At 39.4% G+C, this 18,319-nt stretch overlaps 1 protein-coding gene across 1 annotated transcript in view; it reads left to right on the forward strand.

The window, feature by feature from the left end:
- slc44a1b (solute carrier family 44 member 1b) overlaps positions 1-18,319 on the forward strand; it is a 37,611-nt gene that overhangs the window by 2,555 nt on the left and 16,737 nt on the right. The window contains 8 exon segments of the mRNA XM_088080693.1: positions 42-131; positions 3,192-3,334; positions 9,426-9,562; positions 12,198-12,291; positions 13,773-13,942; positions 16,766-16,855; positions 16,940-17,079; positions 17,947-18,133. Of these exon segments, the coding sequence (XP_087936819.1) occupies positions 42-131; positions 3,192-3,334; positions 9,426-9,562; positions 12,198-12,291; positions 13,773-13,942; positions 16,766-16,855; positions 16,940-17,079; positions 17,947-18,133 (1,051 nt within the window).

An 18,319-nucleotide genomic window follows, 5' to 3' on the forward strand; every position in this document is an offset into this window, starting at 1 on the left:
CGGTGTGTGTGTGTGTGTGTGTGTGTGTGTGTGTGTTTCAGAGGACAAAGAGAGAATGGAGACCACTGGAGGACCGGAGCTGCACCGACCTGCCCTGGTTCCTGCTCTTCACCGTCTTCTGCGTCGGAATGGTAACGTTAACCTCACCGAGACCCACTCTGAGACAGATGTGTGCTTATGTAGTAAAATACCTCATTGATATCCCATTGATATCTCATTGATCTCTCATTGATGTCTCATTGATCTCTCATTAATATCTCATTGATCTCTCATTGATATCCCATTAATATCTCATTAATATCTCATTAATGTCTCATTAATGTCTCATTGATCTCTCATTGATCTCTCATTGATGTCTCATTGATATCTCATTGATGTCTCATTGATCTCTCATTAATATCTCATTAATATCTCATTGATATCTCATTAATATCTCATTGATCTCTCATTGATATCTCATTGATATCTCATTAATGTCTCATTGATGTCTCATTGATATCTCATTGATGTTTCATTGATAGCTCATTGATCTCTCATTGATCTCTCATTAATGTCTCATTGATATCTCATTAATGTCTCATTGATATCTCATTGATCTCTCATTGTCTCATTGATCTCTCATTGATCTCTCATTAATATCTCATTGATATCTCATTAATGTCTCATTGATGTCTCATTGATATCTCATTGATATCTCATTGATGTCTCATTGATATCTCATTGATATCTCATTAATGTCTCATTGACATCTCATTAATATCTCATTGATCTCTCATTAATATCTCATTAATATCTCATTGATCTCTCATTAATATCTCATTGATATCTCATTAATATCTCATTGATATCTCATTAATATCTCATTGATATCTCTTAAATTAATTACTTGTTCTGTTTATAAGCTCACTCTGATAAATATGATTATGGAGTTACTGCTCTTCATTTTCTCATCAGAACTCTGATTTATCTCTTAATATCTTTAATATCTCTTTAATAACTCCAATGACAATTATGTTAATATACAAGTAACCTCAACCTGAGAAATATAGTTATATAGTTATATATCTCTTCAGTATATGTTGCTTATATGAGCCACCACCTCATACTTCACTCTGATACATGTAGTTATAGAGTTACATCTCTTTATTTTCTCTCCCTCATATATCTCTTAATATCTTTAATATCACTTCAATCATTCAATTAAAATGTTATATTTATATACCGCCCCCGACCTCACTCCAGGAAATATGGTTATGTGGTTATATATCTCTCAAATATCCCCTAAATAACTGTGATAACATGTTATGTTTATATAGGCCACCACTGCTTTACTCTGATAGAGTTATAGAGTTAGATCTCTTTATTTTTTCATTCATAACTCTGATATATCTATTCATATCTTTAATATCTTTAATAACTCGTATAACATTTAATGTGCATTTACTACAAAGAACCTCACTCTGAGAAATATAGTTATGTTGTTAAATATGTCTTTAATATGTCTATAATATCTCTGAAATAACTCTTTTTAATAACTCTTATCAGATATAGTTAAACATCTCTTTATTATCTCCTTAGTAACTTTGTTTATAATGCTAAAATCATGTAATGTTTATGTCAGCTACCATCCCTCGTCTCACTCTAAGAAATATGGTTATATAGTTATGTATCACTTCATTATGTCTCTAATATCTCTTTGATAACTCTGATAACATTTTTAAATATTTATGTAGTCATACCTCTGAATTATCTCTTTCATAACTCTGATTTATCCCTTAATATCATTAATTTCCCTTTTTAATCTCTTTAATAATAATACATATCTCTTTAATGTGTATTTCATATATCTTTAATAACATGTTTATATAGTTATTTATATAGTGGTATATTTATCTAATCTTGTTAAAACTCGGATATACCTCTAAATATTAGTAACTTAATAACGCTGATAACATATTTATAAAGTCATATCTCTTCACTACATTGGTATATTCATATATCAATAAATATCTCCTAAAACTGTTATATCTCTTAATGTCATTAATATGTCCTTAATAACTCTGATATATGTGTGAATTTAATCAAATCTTCTTAACAACTATAGCATGTTTATATCTTAAATAGTTCTATAATAAGTCAGATGAGATGTTAACATATTTATATCATCATATTACTTTTTATATCTTATTTTTAACTCTTTAATAACTCCAATAACATTTTAATATGTTGATGTCATCATATATCTTTCATATTTGTTGTTGTCTCTCTTCATGTCAGTATCTCCGTAATAACTGATAACATGTTTACATGTTTATAGTATGCTGACATCGCTATAATAACATTTAATATAAAACCCTAATATCATTAATATCTCCGTAATAACTGACAGCATGTTTATACATTCAGTATCTCTATAATAACTCATGTTTACATGGGCATTTATCTTTAAGAGTTCTTATAACATGTTTATATAGTCTTATCTCTGTCATATCCCTTCATGACTTTGATAACAGCTGAGATATCCCTATAGATTTATATATGTTTACATAGTCATATCTTTTGTTATCACCTTAAAAACTCTGATATATCTCTAGGTGGCACTGAAGTCTCCTTAATAAATGATATCATGTTTCTATCATCACAATCTCTTTATAAACACGTATCTATATCGTTCAGATATCTCATAACTAGCTGATGTATCTCTTTATGTCGCACATTAACTCTTTGATAACTCTAATAACATGTTTATATGTTTATGTAGTCATATCTCCTTACCATCTCATTCATAACACACAAATCCCTTCATGTAATCAACCTGTTGGACTTTGGACTCTGATGAACTGGGTTGGACAGTTTTTAACCTTTATAATGATTATTTTATCAGGAAAATAATCATCTTAATAGTCATTAAAATCAGCATAAGAATCAATAAACTCATCATATTAATCAATAATGAATTGTCAGCCCTACATTTAACCGTTTACCTGCCACAGTTCACCTCTCCAATAAAACCAGTCAAAGAATTAATGAACATTTGTTTAAATTCACTCTGTATGTTTTGTCTTTGATATTAAATAAATGTACATGAACACATTTTAAACCTCCTGCTGACTGGATCAGTGATCCTCTTCATGCTGTGTTGAACTGGTTCAGAAACCAGTGTCCCCAGTAACAGTTTCTCTGTCCTGCAGGGCAGCATCTGCGGCTTCACCATCGTCACCGGCGGCGCCGCTCGCCTCGTCTTCGGGTACGACAGCTACGGCAACACGTGTGGTCAACGCAACGAGCAGCTAGAAGGTGTCCGGCTGAGCGGCCTCGACCACACCGACAGGAAGTAAGTTCACGTGTGTAATACTGCTTTACTACTACTGTACCACTGAGGTACTTTTACTGTATTTCTGTTGTACAACGAGGTGCTGTTACTGTACTACGTGAGATCACGTGAGAATCGATGTTGTCAGGCTTCACGTGATACGTTTCTTTGGTTTGGACCAGTCAGTGTCGTGAGGAGCTGCTGGCAGCTGTGGGCGTGGTTCGTGTGTGTGTGATGACTCGGAGAGGCGACTGTCAGTTCAAAACGACATTAGCTTGGTTTCCATCACTGATTTGCACAAAACGTAAGCAAATTTTCGAAATTCGATAAAACACAATTGCGAGATGACTGCGTTTCCACTGAGTGATGTTATGTGACATCTGTCACAGTATTATGCAACTTCTCCTCTGGTAATAACATTCCAGTAACCATGGGGATGGATGTCCAAAATTTTGACAGGTTTATTTCTATTGCAGCCGCTCAATAAAGCCAATCTAATATAATTTTAATTTCTTTGTCTCGTATCAGAGTGAAGAAGATCTCTGTCTCTTCCTCCGTCCACATACTGAGTCATGTTTTGTGTCATGTGACTTTGCTGTTTGTCTCATAGTACACAGTGTCATGTGACCATGGTGTGTTGGAGTGTAATAAACATATGATTTATTATTATTTATTAAACTTTCCAGCATTATATAAAAATGAAAAGCTCCATCTTAAACAAACTTCAGGTAAATTGAAGCACATTGTGCTGATAATAGGCCAACCTCTCCTGACTGCAGGACTCTGACTTCAGCTTCTGTCAAACTTCTGTGCTGTTAATCATTTTACTCAGGAATTAAAACTTTTGAGATGGCCTACTTCTCCTACTTCGCCCCCAAAACATTACATCTGCCCCTGGTAATAATAATGAGAGCTCAGCGCGAACGGCCGGATGAGACACGGAGCGATGCGTCCTGCTGTTTCTAAATAATTCATCCAAAGTCTGATTAAAGCTGAAACTAACACAAAGTCGTCTGTAGAGTCTAAAGTCACTTTCACCTCTGCAGATGTGGCTGTTTCAGACACTTTGGTGCTGTGAGGAGAAGCTGCGCTCTGTTTGTCTGTCTCACTGCGCTGCTGTCGGACCATCAGCTGTTTGATCCGCCATAATGAAATGCTGTGGCTGTCAAACACTCAGCTGTTCGACAGTCAAAGTCCTTCACTGCATTTGGTTCTCCGCGGCCTATTCTTATTATCATTGGCTGTTGTCTGTCAAAACATGGCTATCGACATTCTATCGACTACGTGTCATATTTCAATCGAGAAAAAGTTATTTTGCATTTGATATCGTTTTATCACCTAGCCCTACTATGTTGTACTTTTAACTCTTCTTTGGGTTTAATGGTGGCTGGCATCCATGAATTCATTTTACGTTCACCCGGTGTTACACATCATATAAGCTATAAAAGGAAAAGTGTTTCCACTGCAGTTTTGCAAAACATGGCTTTTTCAAATCCCCTGAAATACCTCCTCATGCAAGCATAAAAACATCTTAGTGATAAATGGGTTGTTTTTTTTTTCAAAATGGACGTGTTTCCATGAGGCATATTTTGTAATTGCAGTTTTAGTTTGCACAATTTCCCACCTACCTCTGGGTCCTAAGAGGTCGGCATTGATGTGGCATCAGCTCTATCAGAACTGGAGAGTTTCTTCTCTGAAAGAAGAGCAAAAGACTTTTCTCAGAATATGTTTTTTCTCTCTTTAAGGAGTTTGAATTACGCTGCTGGTAAACTGTAAAATCTAACAAGTTCATTTTACAAAAAAAAAATCTAGCAAACCAATTGCTTTGAAAACTGTTAGCAGATATAACTGTTAATCTTAATTTATGTTTACTTTATAGTTGCTGAAATGTAAAAATGACAAGTTTGATATGATATGATAAGTTTTAGCAACTTCAGTAAACCAAGTTTACTGTGCTGTATATTTGTGTTCTGCTTTTAAACTACTCAGTTATGTTCGTATATACTTAAACATTTCTTAAACATTCTTAAACGAACAAACAACATGTTTAAGAAAAGAGAACATATAGATCTCTTGATTTCATCACTGGCAAAATCCTCTGCATCATGAAGTGAAGTCAGACTAACTTGATTTACTGAAGTTGATAACAATTAAAAAGGACAAAGTCATTCCACTTGTCTTTTTTAAGTTGCAACAACTTCACAAAATTAAACAAATACAGTTTGATTTCAAGCAAGCGTAACACTTAGTGATAAAGTAGACGGAAATTAAGATTTATAGATATATTTACTTTTTCAAGGTAATTGGTTTCCAAGGTTGTTTTTTTTGTTTTGTTGATCTGAGCGGTGACTGACGGATGGTTCATCCCATCACCTGCAGGTATTTTTTGAAAGTGCCTGCTCTTTTCCAACAGTTTCCAATGACTCCTTCTCAGATGGCTCTTTGTGACAAACCATCTGCTGCTGCAGTTTATTTATTAGTTTGTTATATTCCAAAACCTCTGCTGGTCATATCACACTTGATGATGTGCAGCCCGTCTTTTTAAAGAGGAATTTGAAAATGTAAATGACTGTCGTCAAAAAAATAGTTTAAATTGAAAATTGGGTTGTATTGTAACATTAAAATTTAAGGTCTGCCAGAATTGTGGATTTGGAGAATCTTGATACCTCTTATGTATTTATACTATGTATACTATACAGTTAGTGAGGTGCAAAACTGACCAACATTTAAGAGGCCTCATTTAAATGTTAAACTGAAGGGCGAGGGGGTTGGGGGGGTGCACTGTTACCGACGTCTATCACACTCAGAACGTTAACACGCACAGTTCAGTGAAGCTACAGTTATAGCTTCATTAGGCCATTTAATTGGATTGTTGATTGAATGTTTTTTTTTTATCACATCTTGTGTGCTAATAAGTAAGTTAAAATTCAGGACAATGCACCGTGCCATGCAGCAAAAACTGTGCAGGAATGACCTGCAACGTGACACAGAGCTCCAGTGGTCGATCTGGCCTCCGAATTCCCCAGATCCCGACCTGATTGAACATTTGTTGGAAGTGCTGTTGCTCCCCCGCACAATCCACAGGACTTAAAGGATCTGCTGCAAATCCCCCCGGTGCCAGACGCCACAGGACACCCCAGAGGTCCTGCGTCCATGTCTCGGCAGGTCAGAACCAAGTCCAATCCAAGGAGGCCCCACTGTCACACAGATGCTCCATCGGATTGGGATTTGGGGAATTTTGAGGCGCGTTTGATGCCTGGAGCTCTTTGTCACATTTCTCAGGTCATCCCTGAACTGTTTTTGTGGTGCGGGATGGTACATCGCCCTGCTGGGGGGCCTCTACCATCAGGGAGTGCCGTTGCCACGAGGAGGGTTAGTTAGTCTGTAACATCTGGGTTTCCATAACAGATTTGTGCAAAACTTAGTTATTTTGAAAATGTGGATAAAACCCAACGTGGAGCTGACTGTTTCACTGACTGATGTCATGTGACTTCTCCTCTGGTGATAACATCCCAGTAACCATGGCGACGGATGTTCAAAACATCAGCAGCTTTATTTCTATTACAGCCACCGCACTAGCCGTCATTATTTACAATCCAAGGCCACGTAGGCGTGTTATGGAGCCGTGATGGAAAGGCGAGCTCCTTATACGTGGAAGCGGACACGTATGAGGGATTTCTGGGAGATGTAGTCCACGATTTCACAGAGGAATTGTGGGTGAAAAACTTTCTCAGAGTTTGTGATGCAATAACAGCTCTTGTAGCTCCTGCTGCATCATGAGGGAGCCAGTTCATGTAACCTTACAGCATCATGTGACCTCACAGCATCATGTGACCTCTCAGCATCATGTGACCTCACAGCATCACGTGACCTCTCAGCATCATGTGACCTCACTGCATCACGTGACCTCTCAGCATCATGTGACCTCACAGAGTCATGTGACCTAGAAAAGACTAAAGAGGGTTTCCAATGAAGTCTGGTCAAATATGTCTTTTTACAGTCACCTGAAATACTAACTCATGTGAGCGTAAAAACCTTTTTTTTTTTGCAAAAATGGGAGGTTTTTTTTTAAATTGGTGTGTTTTATATTTGCAGTTTCAATTTGCACAGTTTGAGGATTATTGGAAACCTGCCCAGTGTTTGGGTGGGTGGAGCGTGTCAGGTGGCGTCCACATCAATGTCAAGACCAAACGTTTTCCAGCCGAACATTGACTTTGAACTAAATCAACAATGTTATTCACTTCACCCATCAGTGGATTTGATGTTTTGGCTGATCAGTGTACATGTATGATACAGTATATTCAGCGTGTATCCGTGTGAATGTAGAGTCCATATATTTTAATACATTTGTCATGATATCACAATTCTGTTCTCTAGACGACCTCAAACAGGTGAGAGATGCTTTGTGTGCATGCGTGTGTGTGCGTGCGTGTGTGTGTGTGTGTGTGTGTGTGTGCGTGTGAGTGTGTGTGTGGATGTGTGTGTTTTGAAGGAAGGTGTGTATCAGCTGATCGCAGATTGTTGTTGTTGTAGGAGAAGAAGAGTGTGGAGGTTTTTCACTGCAGACTCTTTGTTTAATTTCTCTCCCACGTCCACATTCTCACATTCTCCAGGGGCCTTGACTGCACTGAGGCTCCAAACCTCCAGGGGCCCCGATTTAGATGCTGCAATGTTGCAGTCACAACAATTAATGCAATTTCAGCCGATCCTTGTGAATTCTTGACCACTTTACAATTTAGGTGCTGTATCATAGGAAATTAAAAAAAAATTAAATTTGTCCTTGATTCTGCTACATCTTTGGAGTTGAAGGATGAGTTGATTAAAATCAGCAGCAACTATGAAAATCCATCCGGTTGCTGCTGATGGCATCATACAATTCCTGCATCCTGCATCAGAGTCTTGTGTCCTGTTGGCTCTGAACAAGGTCTGTCCATCCAGTGCAACAGCTTGATGCAGGATGTTAGGGGGTACCCGTGTCTCTGTGAAGATCCAGCTGGAGCCGGGATGTTCGGGGGGTTTACACGTCTCTTGGTAGAGGAACAGCTCTCAGTCGGTTGGGTCAGCCTCACTCTGATGCCGGCTCTCCTCCCTCTCTTCGCCTCTCGGTTTCGTTTTATCCCCTATGGTCTGACTGGCCACTTGGCGTTATGCCGTAGGTGGACATCCTCTTGCGTTCTGTTGCATTCAGTCCAAACACAACTTTTCATGATGGTGATAAGTGCTTCAGCGGAAGGAGCCATGGAGTCGAAAAAAAATAGAAAAATATAGCAAAAAGTAGCAAAGATTTGAGGAGCTGCTGGCTGCTACATCTACACGTGCCGCCATCATCATAACAGCCAAAGACGTTTCTCCTCTCGTCAGAGCAGCTTCTTCAGTTGTAACAGACTGGCCGGGAGTCACAGGCTTTAAGCCCTGGGCGGCTTGAAACCCTTAAGTCTCATTCCCACTGCACAAAAAACCCACTAACACCCACTAACATCTGGCTCTTTAAAGCCGCGAGAATGCATACGATGGGCATTCTCACCCAGGTCAAATGACTCTGCAGCAGACACGGCTTTTTATCGCCCGATCGGCAACGATGTTAACACAACACCCATGTGAACACAATAATGTCAGCTCCTTAACTCTGTCAGTGACGGTGGCGTGACGAGGAGTCACTGTTTCAGATGATGTCACGCAGTCGGGGTTCAGCACATGTGCAGTGAAATCTGGTCTGCAGTCGCCCAGAGGCTCATCGCACTGTCACCAGCAAAAAAGTCCACATTAAAGGACTATAAACAGACACTTCCTGTGTGCAAACGCTTTACTGTCGATCTGCCGCCGTCAGTTTGAGCGTACATTCAATTTGACATGCTGAGCGAAGGAGCATCCGAGTGGACATCGTGTCTTTATCTCTACCGCCATCTACTGTCAGCCTCCGGCATCGCCGCTCCAGTTACACCAGCATCTGTCACACCACAAAGAAATCGTCCCAGACTCTTTCAATCAGCCTTGTCTTCTTCCTGTCCTCTGTGTGTCCTTTTCCTGTCCTCTGTGTGTCCTTTTCCTGTCCTCTGTGTGTCCTCCTCCTGTCCTCTGTGTGTCCTCCTCCTGTCCTCTGTGTGTCCTGCAGGTTTGTCTTCTTCCTGGACCCCTGTAATATCGACATCGTGCAGCGGAAGATCAAGTCCATGGCTCTGTGTGTGTCTCTGTGTCCCAGTGAGGAGCTCAAGACCTACCAGGACCTCAAGAGGTTCGCCATGCTTAACGGTGAGCTCAGCAGGTCACATGACTCAGCTCAACAGGTCCCATGACTCAGCCCAACAGGTCATATGACTCACCTCGACAGGTCATATGACTCAGCCCAACAGGTCCCATGACTCAGCTCAGCAGGTCCCATGACTCAGCTCGACAGGTTCCATGACTCAGCTCAGCAGGTCCCATGACTCAGCTCGACAGGTCTCATGACTCAGACAGGCTGTGGTTCAGTCCTCCTGTTTACAGTGGGGAAACTGGGGGTGATGGGAAATGTAGGACGGCTGTAGCAGTGTGGAAATTAGGATATCATGTACATTTGCTGATCTCTGATATTGAATTTTACTGTTGTAGTTTTGTTCTTTGAAATGTATTAAGTAAGTTATTAGTAAGTTTCACATCTGTGAGGACATAATATTTTCTGAATTTATAATAAAGTTAAAAAAACAGTATTTAGTTCTTTTAACACTGAGGTAGACAAAAATCTGGAAAAGGCTTAAAAAAATACAAATATCCAAATTCAAAAATCCTCCTCCTCCTCGTGCAGCTCTCTGTCCTAAAGAAAGGAACAAGTGTCTCTCAAACTACATTAATTACAGTATGATTAAAGGTTATTATGGGATTTATGCTCAGTGACCTTCCTACCCCGACTTTAAGGGCCATGATAATAATAATAATAATAATAATAATAATGATAATGATAATAATAATAATAATAATAATAATAACAATAATAATAATAACAGAATATTAAATAAACAGCAGAGGATTCTGCTCCTGGCGGTACAGCAGCTCCGCTCCGGGTCAAACTGGACCCGTTAACAGTCTGACGGACGCTCGCCATCACGTCATCGTGGTGATTTAATGTCTGCAGGCGTGTGACCTGACACACCACCCTGTACTGTAACACACACACACACACACACACACACACACACACACACACACAGAGTACAGTAACAAAGGCAGCATTAAGCTGTGTGTGCGGTTGGTGCCACTCGTCTCCATTTGTCCTCCATGGACATCATGGACGCTGTGACTGTCTTCAGTGTTGGAGACATGACAGCAGACATCATGTCCTTAATGAAAGAGGTCTCTGTCACTGAGATGTTCCTCTTATTTTGTCCACCCTGGTTCAGAGTCAGAGTGTTTCTGTAATGCAGCAGCTCAACATTTAATAAACACTAAACATAGAAAAGAAAAGAATAGAATAGAATATACTGGGCCCAGCATGAAGACTGGGAACACACAGACAAACGTCTACACTTAAAAACATCAGAGACAGCGAGGACGCTCTGACCGCTGTATTTATTTTATTTTTTTGCATTTATTTTATTTCTTTATTTCTAAGGGAGCATGTGCAGTTTAAAACATAAACGTTACAGTTTGATGCAGTGTACCAGAATTGTTCTCAGAGCTCATTCATATCTGCGCTCCCTCAGCAGGTCAGAACAAAAACACCACCAATACATTTTAAAATAATCTCAAATTTTCAAAGCTCAGTAAACTGTATTTCTGCAGTGTCCTACAGAGATGAAAGTGCAGAGGCTTTTTGTCTAAAGTTTTTAAGGTTTGTTTGGATAAGGATTTAAGGATTTTCAGGGCTGTTTCAGCAGCCCGCCCTCAGCATGTAATGCAGTAAAGAGAGTAAAGTGTGAAAGAGTGACAGGATGCATAAACATCTTGGGGATGGGGTAGTTTTTCTGGCTGATAAATAGTGTATTTTTTGTTGATTTTTTAAGAAAACATGCTTCGAAACCCGCAGTCACGTTTTCTTTAAAAATCACAAAAAAAATATTGAAAAATCGCCCAAAAAAGCCAGCAATTTAAAAAAAAAAGCAAACACTCATATGCTGTCTTTAAAATTTGCCTACATTTTTTTTTAAAAGAAAAGATAATTGCCAATTGTCAAAAAATTGCTCAAATGTTTTCTGTAAAAATTGCAAAAAAAAAGTCACAATAATTTCTTTAAAAAAATCATGAAAATGTTTTCTTTAAAAATCACCAAAAAAGTTTATGCATAAACGTCCTGGCTGCGTCCACAGAGAGATAGTTTGTGATGTGTGTGAAGTTATAACTCACCATTACGCTGCTCAGTCACACCGGGAGGTTTTCCCGAGAGCAGGTGATGTGAAAAGTGAGTGTGTTAACCCTGAGAGGAGGAGTCTGTCATCTGTTCCAGAGAGAGAGTTCCAGAGAGAGTCAGTCACCATGGTAACTGACTGGTGATGATGTTGATGGTGATGGTGATGGTGATGGTGATGGTGATGATGATGATGATGGTGGTGATGGTGATGATGATGATTGTGATGGTGATGATGATGATGGTGATGATGGTGATGATGATGGTGATGGTGATGGTGATGGTGATGATGGTGATGGTGATGATGGTGATGGTGATGATGGTGATGGTGATGGTGATGGTGATGATGATGATGATGATGATGATGGTGATGGTGATGATGATGATGATGGTGATGGTGCTGATGGTGATGGTGATGGTGATGGTGATGATGGTGATGGTGATGATGATGATGATGGTGATGGTGCTGATGGTGATGGTGATGGTGATGGTGATGATGGTGATGGTGATGATGATGATGATGGTGATGATGATGTGATGATGTCATCTCGTCTGTTTCTCTCTCAGGTTCAGAGTTGTGTTCCTACGAGTTAGCAGGTCATAAATATCCCGGTCTACCTGAGAGGTTTGACAAATGTCCCAAACTTCCTGTTCCACCCAGGTACGTCCACCTCATCACCTTCCTATGACCTCTGACCTCTCTGACCCTGCTCTGTGACCTCTGACCTCTGTGACCTCTGTGTCTGCAGTAAGCCTGCTCTGTGACCTCTGACCTCTGTGTGTCTGCAGTAATCCTGCTCTGTGACCTCTGACCTCTGTGACCTCTGACCTCTGTGTCTGCAGTAATCCTGCTCTGTGACCTGTGACCTCTGACCTCTGTGTGTCTGCAGTAAGCCTGCTCTGTGACCTCTGACCTCTGTGTGTCTGCAGTAATCCTGCTCTGTGACCTGTGACCTCTGTGTGTCTGCAGTAATCCTGCTCTGTGACCTCTGACCTCTGTGTGTCTGCAGTAATCCTGCTCTGTGACCTCTGACCTCTGTGTGTCTGCAGTAATCCTGCTCTGTGACCTCTGACCTCTGTGTGTCTGCAGTAAGCCTGCTCTGTGACCTCTGACCTCTGTGTGTCTGCAGTAATCCTGCTCTGTGACCTGTGACCTCTGACCTCTGTGTGTCTGCAGTAATCCTGCTCTGTGACCTGTGACCTCTGACCTCTGTGTGTCTGCAGTAAGCCTGCTCTGTGACCTCTGACCTCTGTGTGTCTGCAGTAATCCTGCTCTGTGACCTCTGACCTCTGTGTGTCTGCAGTAATCCTGCTCTGTGACCTCTGACCTCTGTGTGTCTGCAGTAAGCCTGCTCTGTGACCTCTGTGACCTCTGACCTCTGTGTGTCTGCAGTAAGCCTGCTCTGTGACCTCTGACCTCTGTGACCTCTGACCTCTGTGTCTGCAGTAATCCTGCTCTGTGACCTCTGACCTCTGTGTCTGCAGTAATCCTGCTCTGTGACCTCTGTGACCTCTGACCTCTGTGTGTCTGCAGTAATCCTGCTCTGTGACCTCTGACCTCTGTGACCTCTGACCTCTGTGTGTCTGCAGTAATCCTGCTCTGTGACCTCTGACCTCTGTGTGTCTGCAGTAATCCTGCTCTGTGACCTCTGACCTCTGTGTGTCTGCAGTAATCCTGCTCTGTGACCTCTGACCTCTGTGTGTCTGCAGTAAGCCTGCTCTGTGACCTCTGACCTCTGTGACCTCTGACCTCTGTGTGTCTGCAGTAATCCTGCTCTGTGACCTCTGACCTCTGTGACCTCTGACCTCTGTGTGTCTGCAGTAATCCTGCTCTGTGACCTCTGACCTCTGTGTGTCTGCAGTAAGCCTGCTCTGTGACCTCTGACCTCTGTGTGTCTGCAGTAATCCTGCTCTGTGACCTCTGACCTCTGTGTGTCTGCAGTAAGCCTGCTCTGTGACCTCTGACCTCTGTGTGTCTGCAGTAAGCCTGCTCTGTGACCTCTGACCTCTGTGTGTCTGCAGTAAGCCTGCTCTGTGACCTCTGACCTCTGTGTGTCTGCAGTAAGCCTGCTCTGTGACCTCTGACCTCTGTGTGTCTGCAGTAAGCCTGCTCTGTGACCTCTGACCTCTGTGTGTCTGCAGTAAGCCCCTGCCGGTGTTTAACCGCTGCACTCCGGTGGATATTTCCTGTTATGCGAAGTTTGCCGAGGCGGTGGTGACGTTCGTGAGCGATAACAGCGTTCTGCACCGGCTGATCGCCGGCGTCGCCGCCAGCAAAGAGATCATCATCGGCCTGTGTGTGCTCGCTCTGGGTGAGAACCTTAAAGACAAAAGTCACACTGCTCTGACGCCGTCAGTCCGATCTGAACCGCACGATGTAGACCGCTGATACTCAACCTGCGGCTCGCGGCCCAAATCTGGCCCCTGACAGGGTCCCGGTGGCCCCCAAACGTTTTCTGATGTACAGTGAAAATGAAGTGACTCTGTGAACAGTTTTGGTCCTTTTAGTCTCCATCAGGAGTCAGAGTGAATAAAACAGCATCAACATAGAGGCGTGGAGGATCCCCCACACCCCCGACAGAGGACACAGCTGAGACATTGATGTCCTAAAATACAAGAAATGTCCTGAAATCTAAGAAACAATCCTCAAATTCTAGAAACTCAAAAATTAAATAAATAAAATAAATAGACTTTCTAAAATCCTGAAAATACTGTAAAATCCATTAAAAGTTCTAACATTTAAGAAATGTCCTAAAATCCCAGAAACATGTATGGGGCTGCTGTGACTGGCCCCCGGGCTCCTGTCACGCCGCTAAAGTGGCCCCAAAACAAAGAGAGTTGGGTATTCCTGCTATAAAATCTAGCATCATAACAACAACAACAACAACAACAATAATGATGATGATGATGATAACGACAACAATAATAATAAAACAACAACAGCAACAACAACAATAATGATGATGATGATAACGACAACAATAATAATAAAACAACAACAGCAACAACAACAATAATGATGATGATGATGATAACGACAACAATAATAATAAAACAACAACAGCAACAACAACAATAATGATGATGATGATGATGATGATAACGACAACAATAATAATAAAACAACAACAGCAACAACAACAATAATGATGATGATGATAACGACAACAATAATAATAAAACAACAACAGCAACAACAACAATAATGATGATGATGATAACGACAACAATAATAATAAAACAACAACAGCAACAACAACAATAATGATGATGATGATAACGACAACAATAATAATAAAACAACAACAACAGCAACAACAACAGCAGCAACAACAGTAATGATGATGATGATAACGACAACAATAATAATAAAACAACAACAACAGCAACAACAACAATAATGATGATGATAAAAACAACAACAATGATGATGATGATAACGACAACAATAATAATAAAACAACAACAACAATAACAACAACAGCAGCAACAACAATAATGATGATGATGATAACGACAACAATAATGATGATGATGATAACCACAACAATAATAATAAAACAACAACAATAACAACAACAGCAACAACAACAATAATGATGATGATGATAACGACAACAATAATGATGATGATGATGATAACAACAACAATAATAATAAAACAACAACAATAACAACAACAGCAACAACAACAATAATGATGATGATGATAACGACAACAATAATGATGATGATGATAACCACAACAATAATAATAAAACAACAACAATAACAACAACAGCAACAACAACAATGATGATGATAAAAACAACAACAATAATGATGATGATGATAACCACAACAATAATAATAAAACAACAACAACAATAACAACAGCAACAACAACAATAATGATGATGATAAAAACAACAACAATAATGATGATGATGATAACGACAACAATAATGATGATGATGATAACCACAACAATAATAATAAAACAACAACAACAATAACAACAACAGCAACAACAACAATAATGATGATGATAAAAACAACAACAATAATGATGATGATGATAACCACAACAATAATAATAAAACAACAACAACAATAACAACAACAGCAACAACAATAATGATGATGATGATGATAACAACAACAATAATAATAAAGCAACAATAACAACAGCAACAACAACAATAATGATGATGATGATAACGACAACAATAACAATAACAACAGCAACAACAACAATAATGATGATGATGATGATGATAACGACGATAATGACAACAATAATAATAAAACAACAAAAACAATAATAACAACAGCAACAACAACAATAATGATGATGATAAAAACAACAACAATAATGATGATGACAACAACAATAATAATAAAACAACAACAATAATAACAACAGCAACAACAACAATAATGATGATGATGATAACGACAACAATAATAATAAAACAACAAAAACAATAATAACAACAGCAACAACAACAATAATGATGATGATAAAAACAACAACAATAATGATGATGATGATAACGACAACAATAATAATAAAACAATAATAACAATAACAACAGCAACAACAACAATAATGATGATGATGATGATAACGACGATAACGACAACAATAATAATAAAACAACAAAAACAATAATAACAACAGCAACAACAACAATAATGATGATGATAAAAACAACAACAATAATGATGATGACAACAACAATAATAATAAAACAACAACAATAATAACAACAGCAACAACAACAATAATGATGATGATGATAACGACAACAATAATAATAAAACAACAAAAACAATAATAACAACAGCAACAACAACAATAATGATGATGATAAAAACAACAACAATAATGATGATGATGATAACGACAACAATAATAATAAAACAACAACAATAATAACAACAACAACAATAATGATGATGATAACGACAACAATAATAATAAAACAACAAAAACAATAATAACAACAGCAACAACAACAATAATGATGATGACAACAACAGCAACAATAACAACAACAACAACAACAGGAATTATAACAATAATAATAATAAATGTATGAAGTTTTTGTTGATGTGTAACTTTTCCTGACGTCCGTCCCTCTGTCCTTCAGTCCTGTCCATGATCCTCATGGTGATCATCCGTTACATCTCAGCCGTCCTCGTCTGGATCCTCACCTCGCTGGTCGTCCTCGGGTCCCTCGGTGAGGTCACTTCCTGTTTACACTGCTGACACATTAATCTGGTCTCACTCTGGTTTTAAGTCACTGTGCTCTGTCTCTGTCCAGCGGGGACCAGCGTCCTCTGGTGGCTCTACATCGACCACCGGCTGTACGGGAACGACACTACGCCGAAAGTGAAAGAGGACGTGATCAGGGACAGCGGACAGGGACTGCTGGTCTACGCCGTCGCTGCCACTGTCTTCACCGTACGAACATCTGCTTGTACAAACATGTTTTCTTGAATTACTGATTCACTTACAGGGTTCATATGGTCATTCAAAACCTGGAAAAGTCATGGAATTTGCAAAAAGCAAATTTTTTGGAAACTGAAATTTACTGACCGTCAGAAACTTAGAAATCCAGCGATAATTTCTGACTGTGATAAATGGTGGCATTTTGGTGATTTCTTTTTTCTCTAAAAATATTTTTTAAAAATAAATTTAAAACTTTTAAAAAGAACTCAAACTTAAAATTTTAAAAGAAAAAAAGAATTGCCAAAAACATTGTCTTCAAAAATCTCCAAAAACAAAAACAACAACAAAAATTACCAATTTTTTTTTTAACTAAATCAGCTGGATTTTTTTAGAGGAAAAAAAGTGCCAAAATGTTTTCTTTAAAAGTAACTCAAAAATAACAAGCCGACAAAAAAAAGAAACAGCCAAATTATTTCTTTAAAAATCAACATTTTCCACGAACATGCTTTGTTTAAAAGTTGGCTGTTAAATAAGTAAAGACATTTCAAGACACAAGTTCCTTCTCAGTACCTGCAAAACATATTTGACATGCGTCCGCCTCCCAGCACCGCCCCCTCCCCTCTCATAAATAATGAACGGTCCCTAAGTTACATTTAAGTTCACTTCAATCCTGTTCTGAATTCATTATCTTTTAAATAATATATACATTTAAAAAAAACTACTATAATCTCAAGAAAAGTCGTTTATTCAGCCTCGTCCCGACAAACCGTCCCACTCTAACGCTGTTTGATGACGCAAACTCACGTCCCGCAGACACTGGGCTTTGTCCCATCTTTGTCCCGTCCCTGTCTCGTCTCAGACGTCCTCTCTGTGTTCCAGATCATCCTGCTGCTGCTGATGCTCTTCATGAGGAAGCGTGTGGCGTTGACCATCGCTCTGTTCCACGTGGCGGGAAAAGTCTTCATCCACCTCCCGCTGCTCACCCTGCAGCCCTTCGTCACCTTCCTCGCCCTGCTGCTCTTCTGGAGCTACTGGATCCTGGTCCTGCTGTTCCTGGGAACCAGCGGTCAGTCCAGACCTGAACCAGTGTGGTGTTATTGATCAGCTGCTTTTTATTGATCAGTTTAAACGTCATATTTACAGCGTTTATTCATCAGTTTAAACATCACATTTACAGCTTTTATTGATCAGTTAAAACATCACATTTACAGCGTTTATTCATCAGTTAAAACATCACATTTACAGCGTTTAT

The sequence above is a fragment of the Plectropomus leopardus genome, chromosome 8 (genome assembly GCF_026936395.1).
Source record: "Plectropomus leopardus strain MGB_pleo_1.0 chromosome 8, ASM2693639v1, whole genome shotgun sequence".
Taxonomy (NCBI): domain Eukaryota; kingdom Metazoa; phylum Chordata; class Actinopteri; order Perciformes; family Serranidae; genus Plectropomus; species Plectropomus leopardus.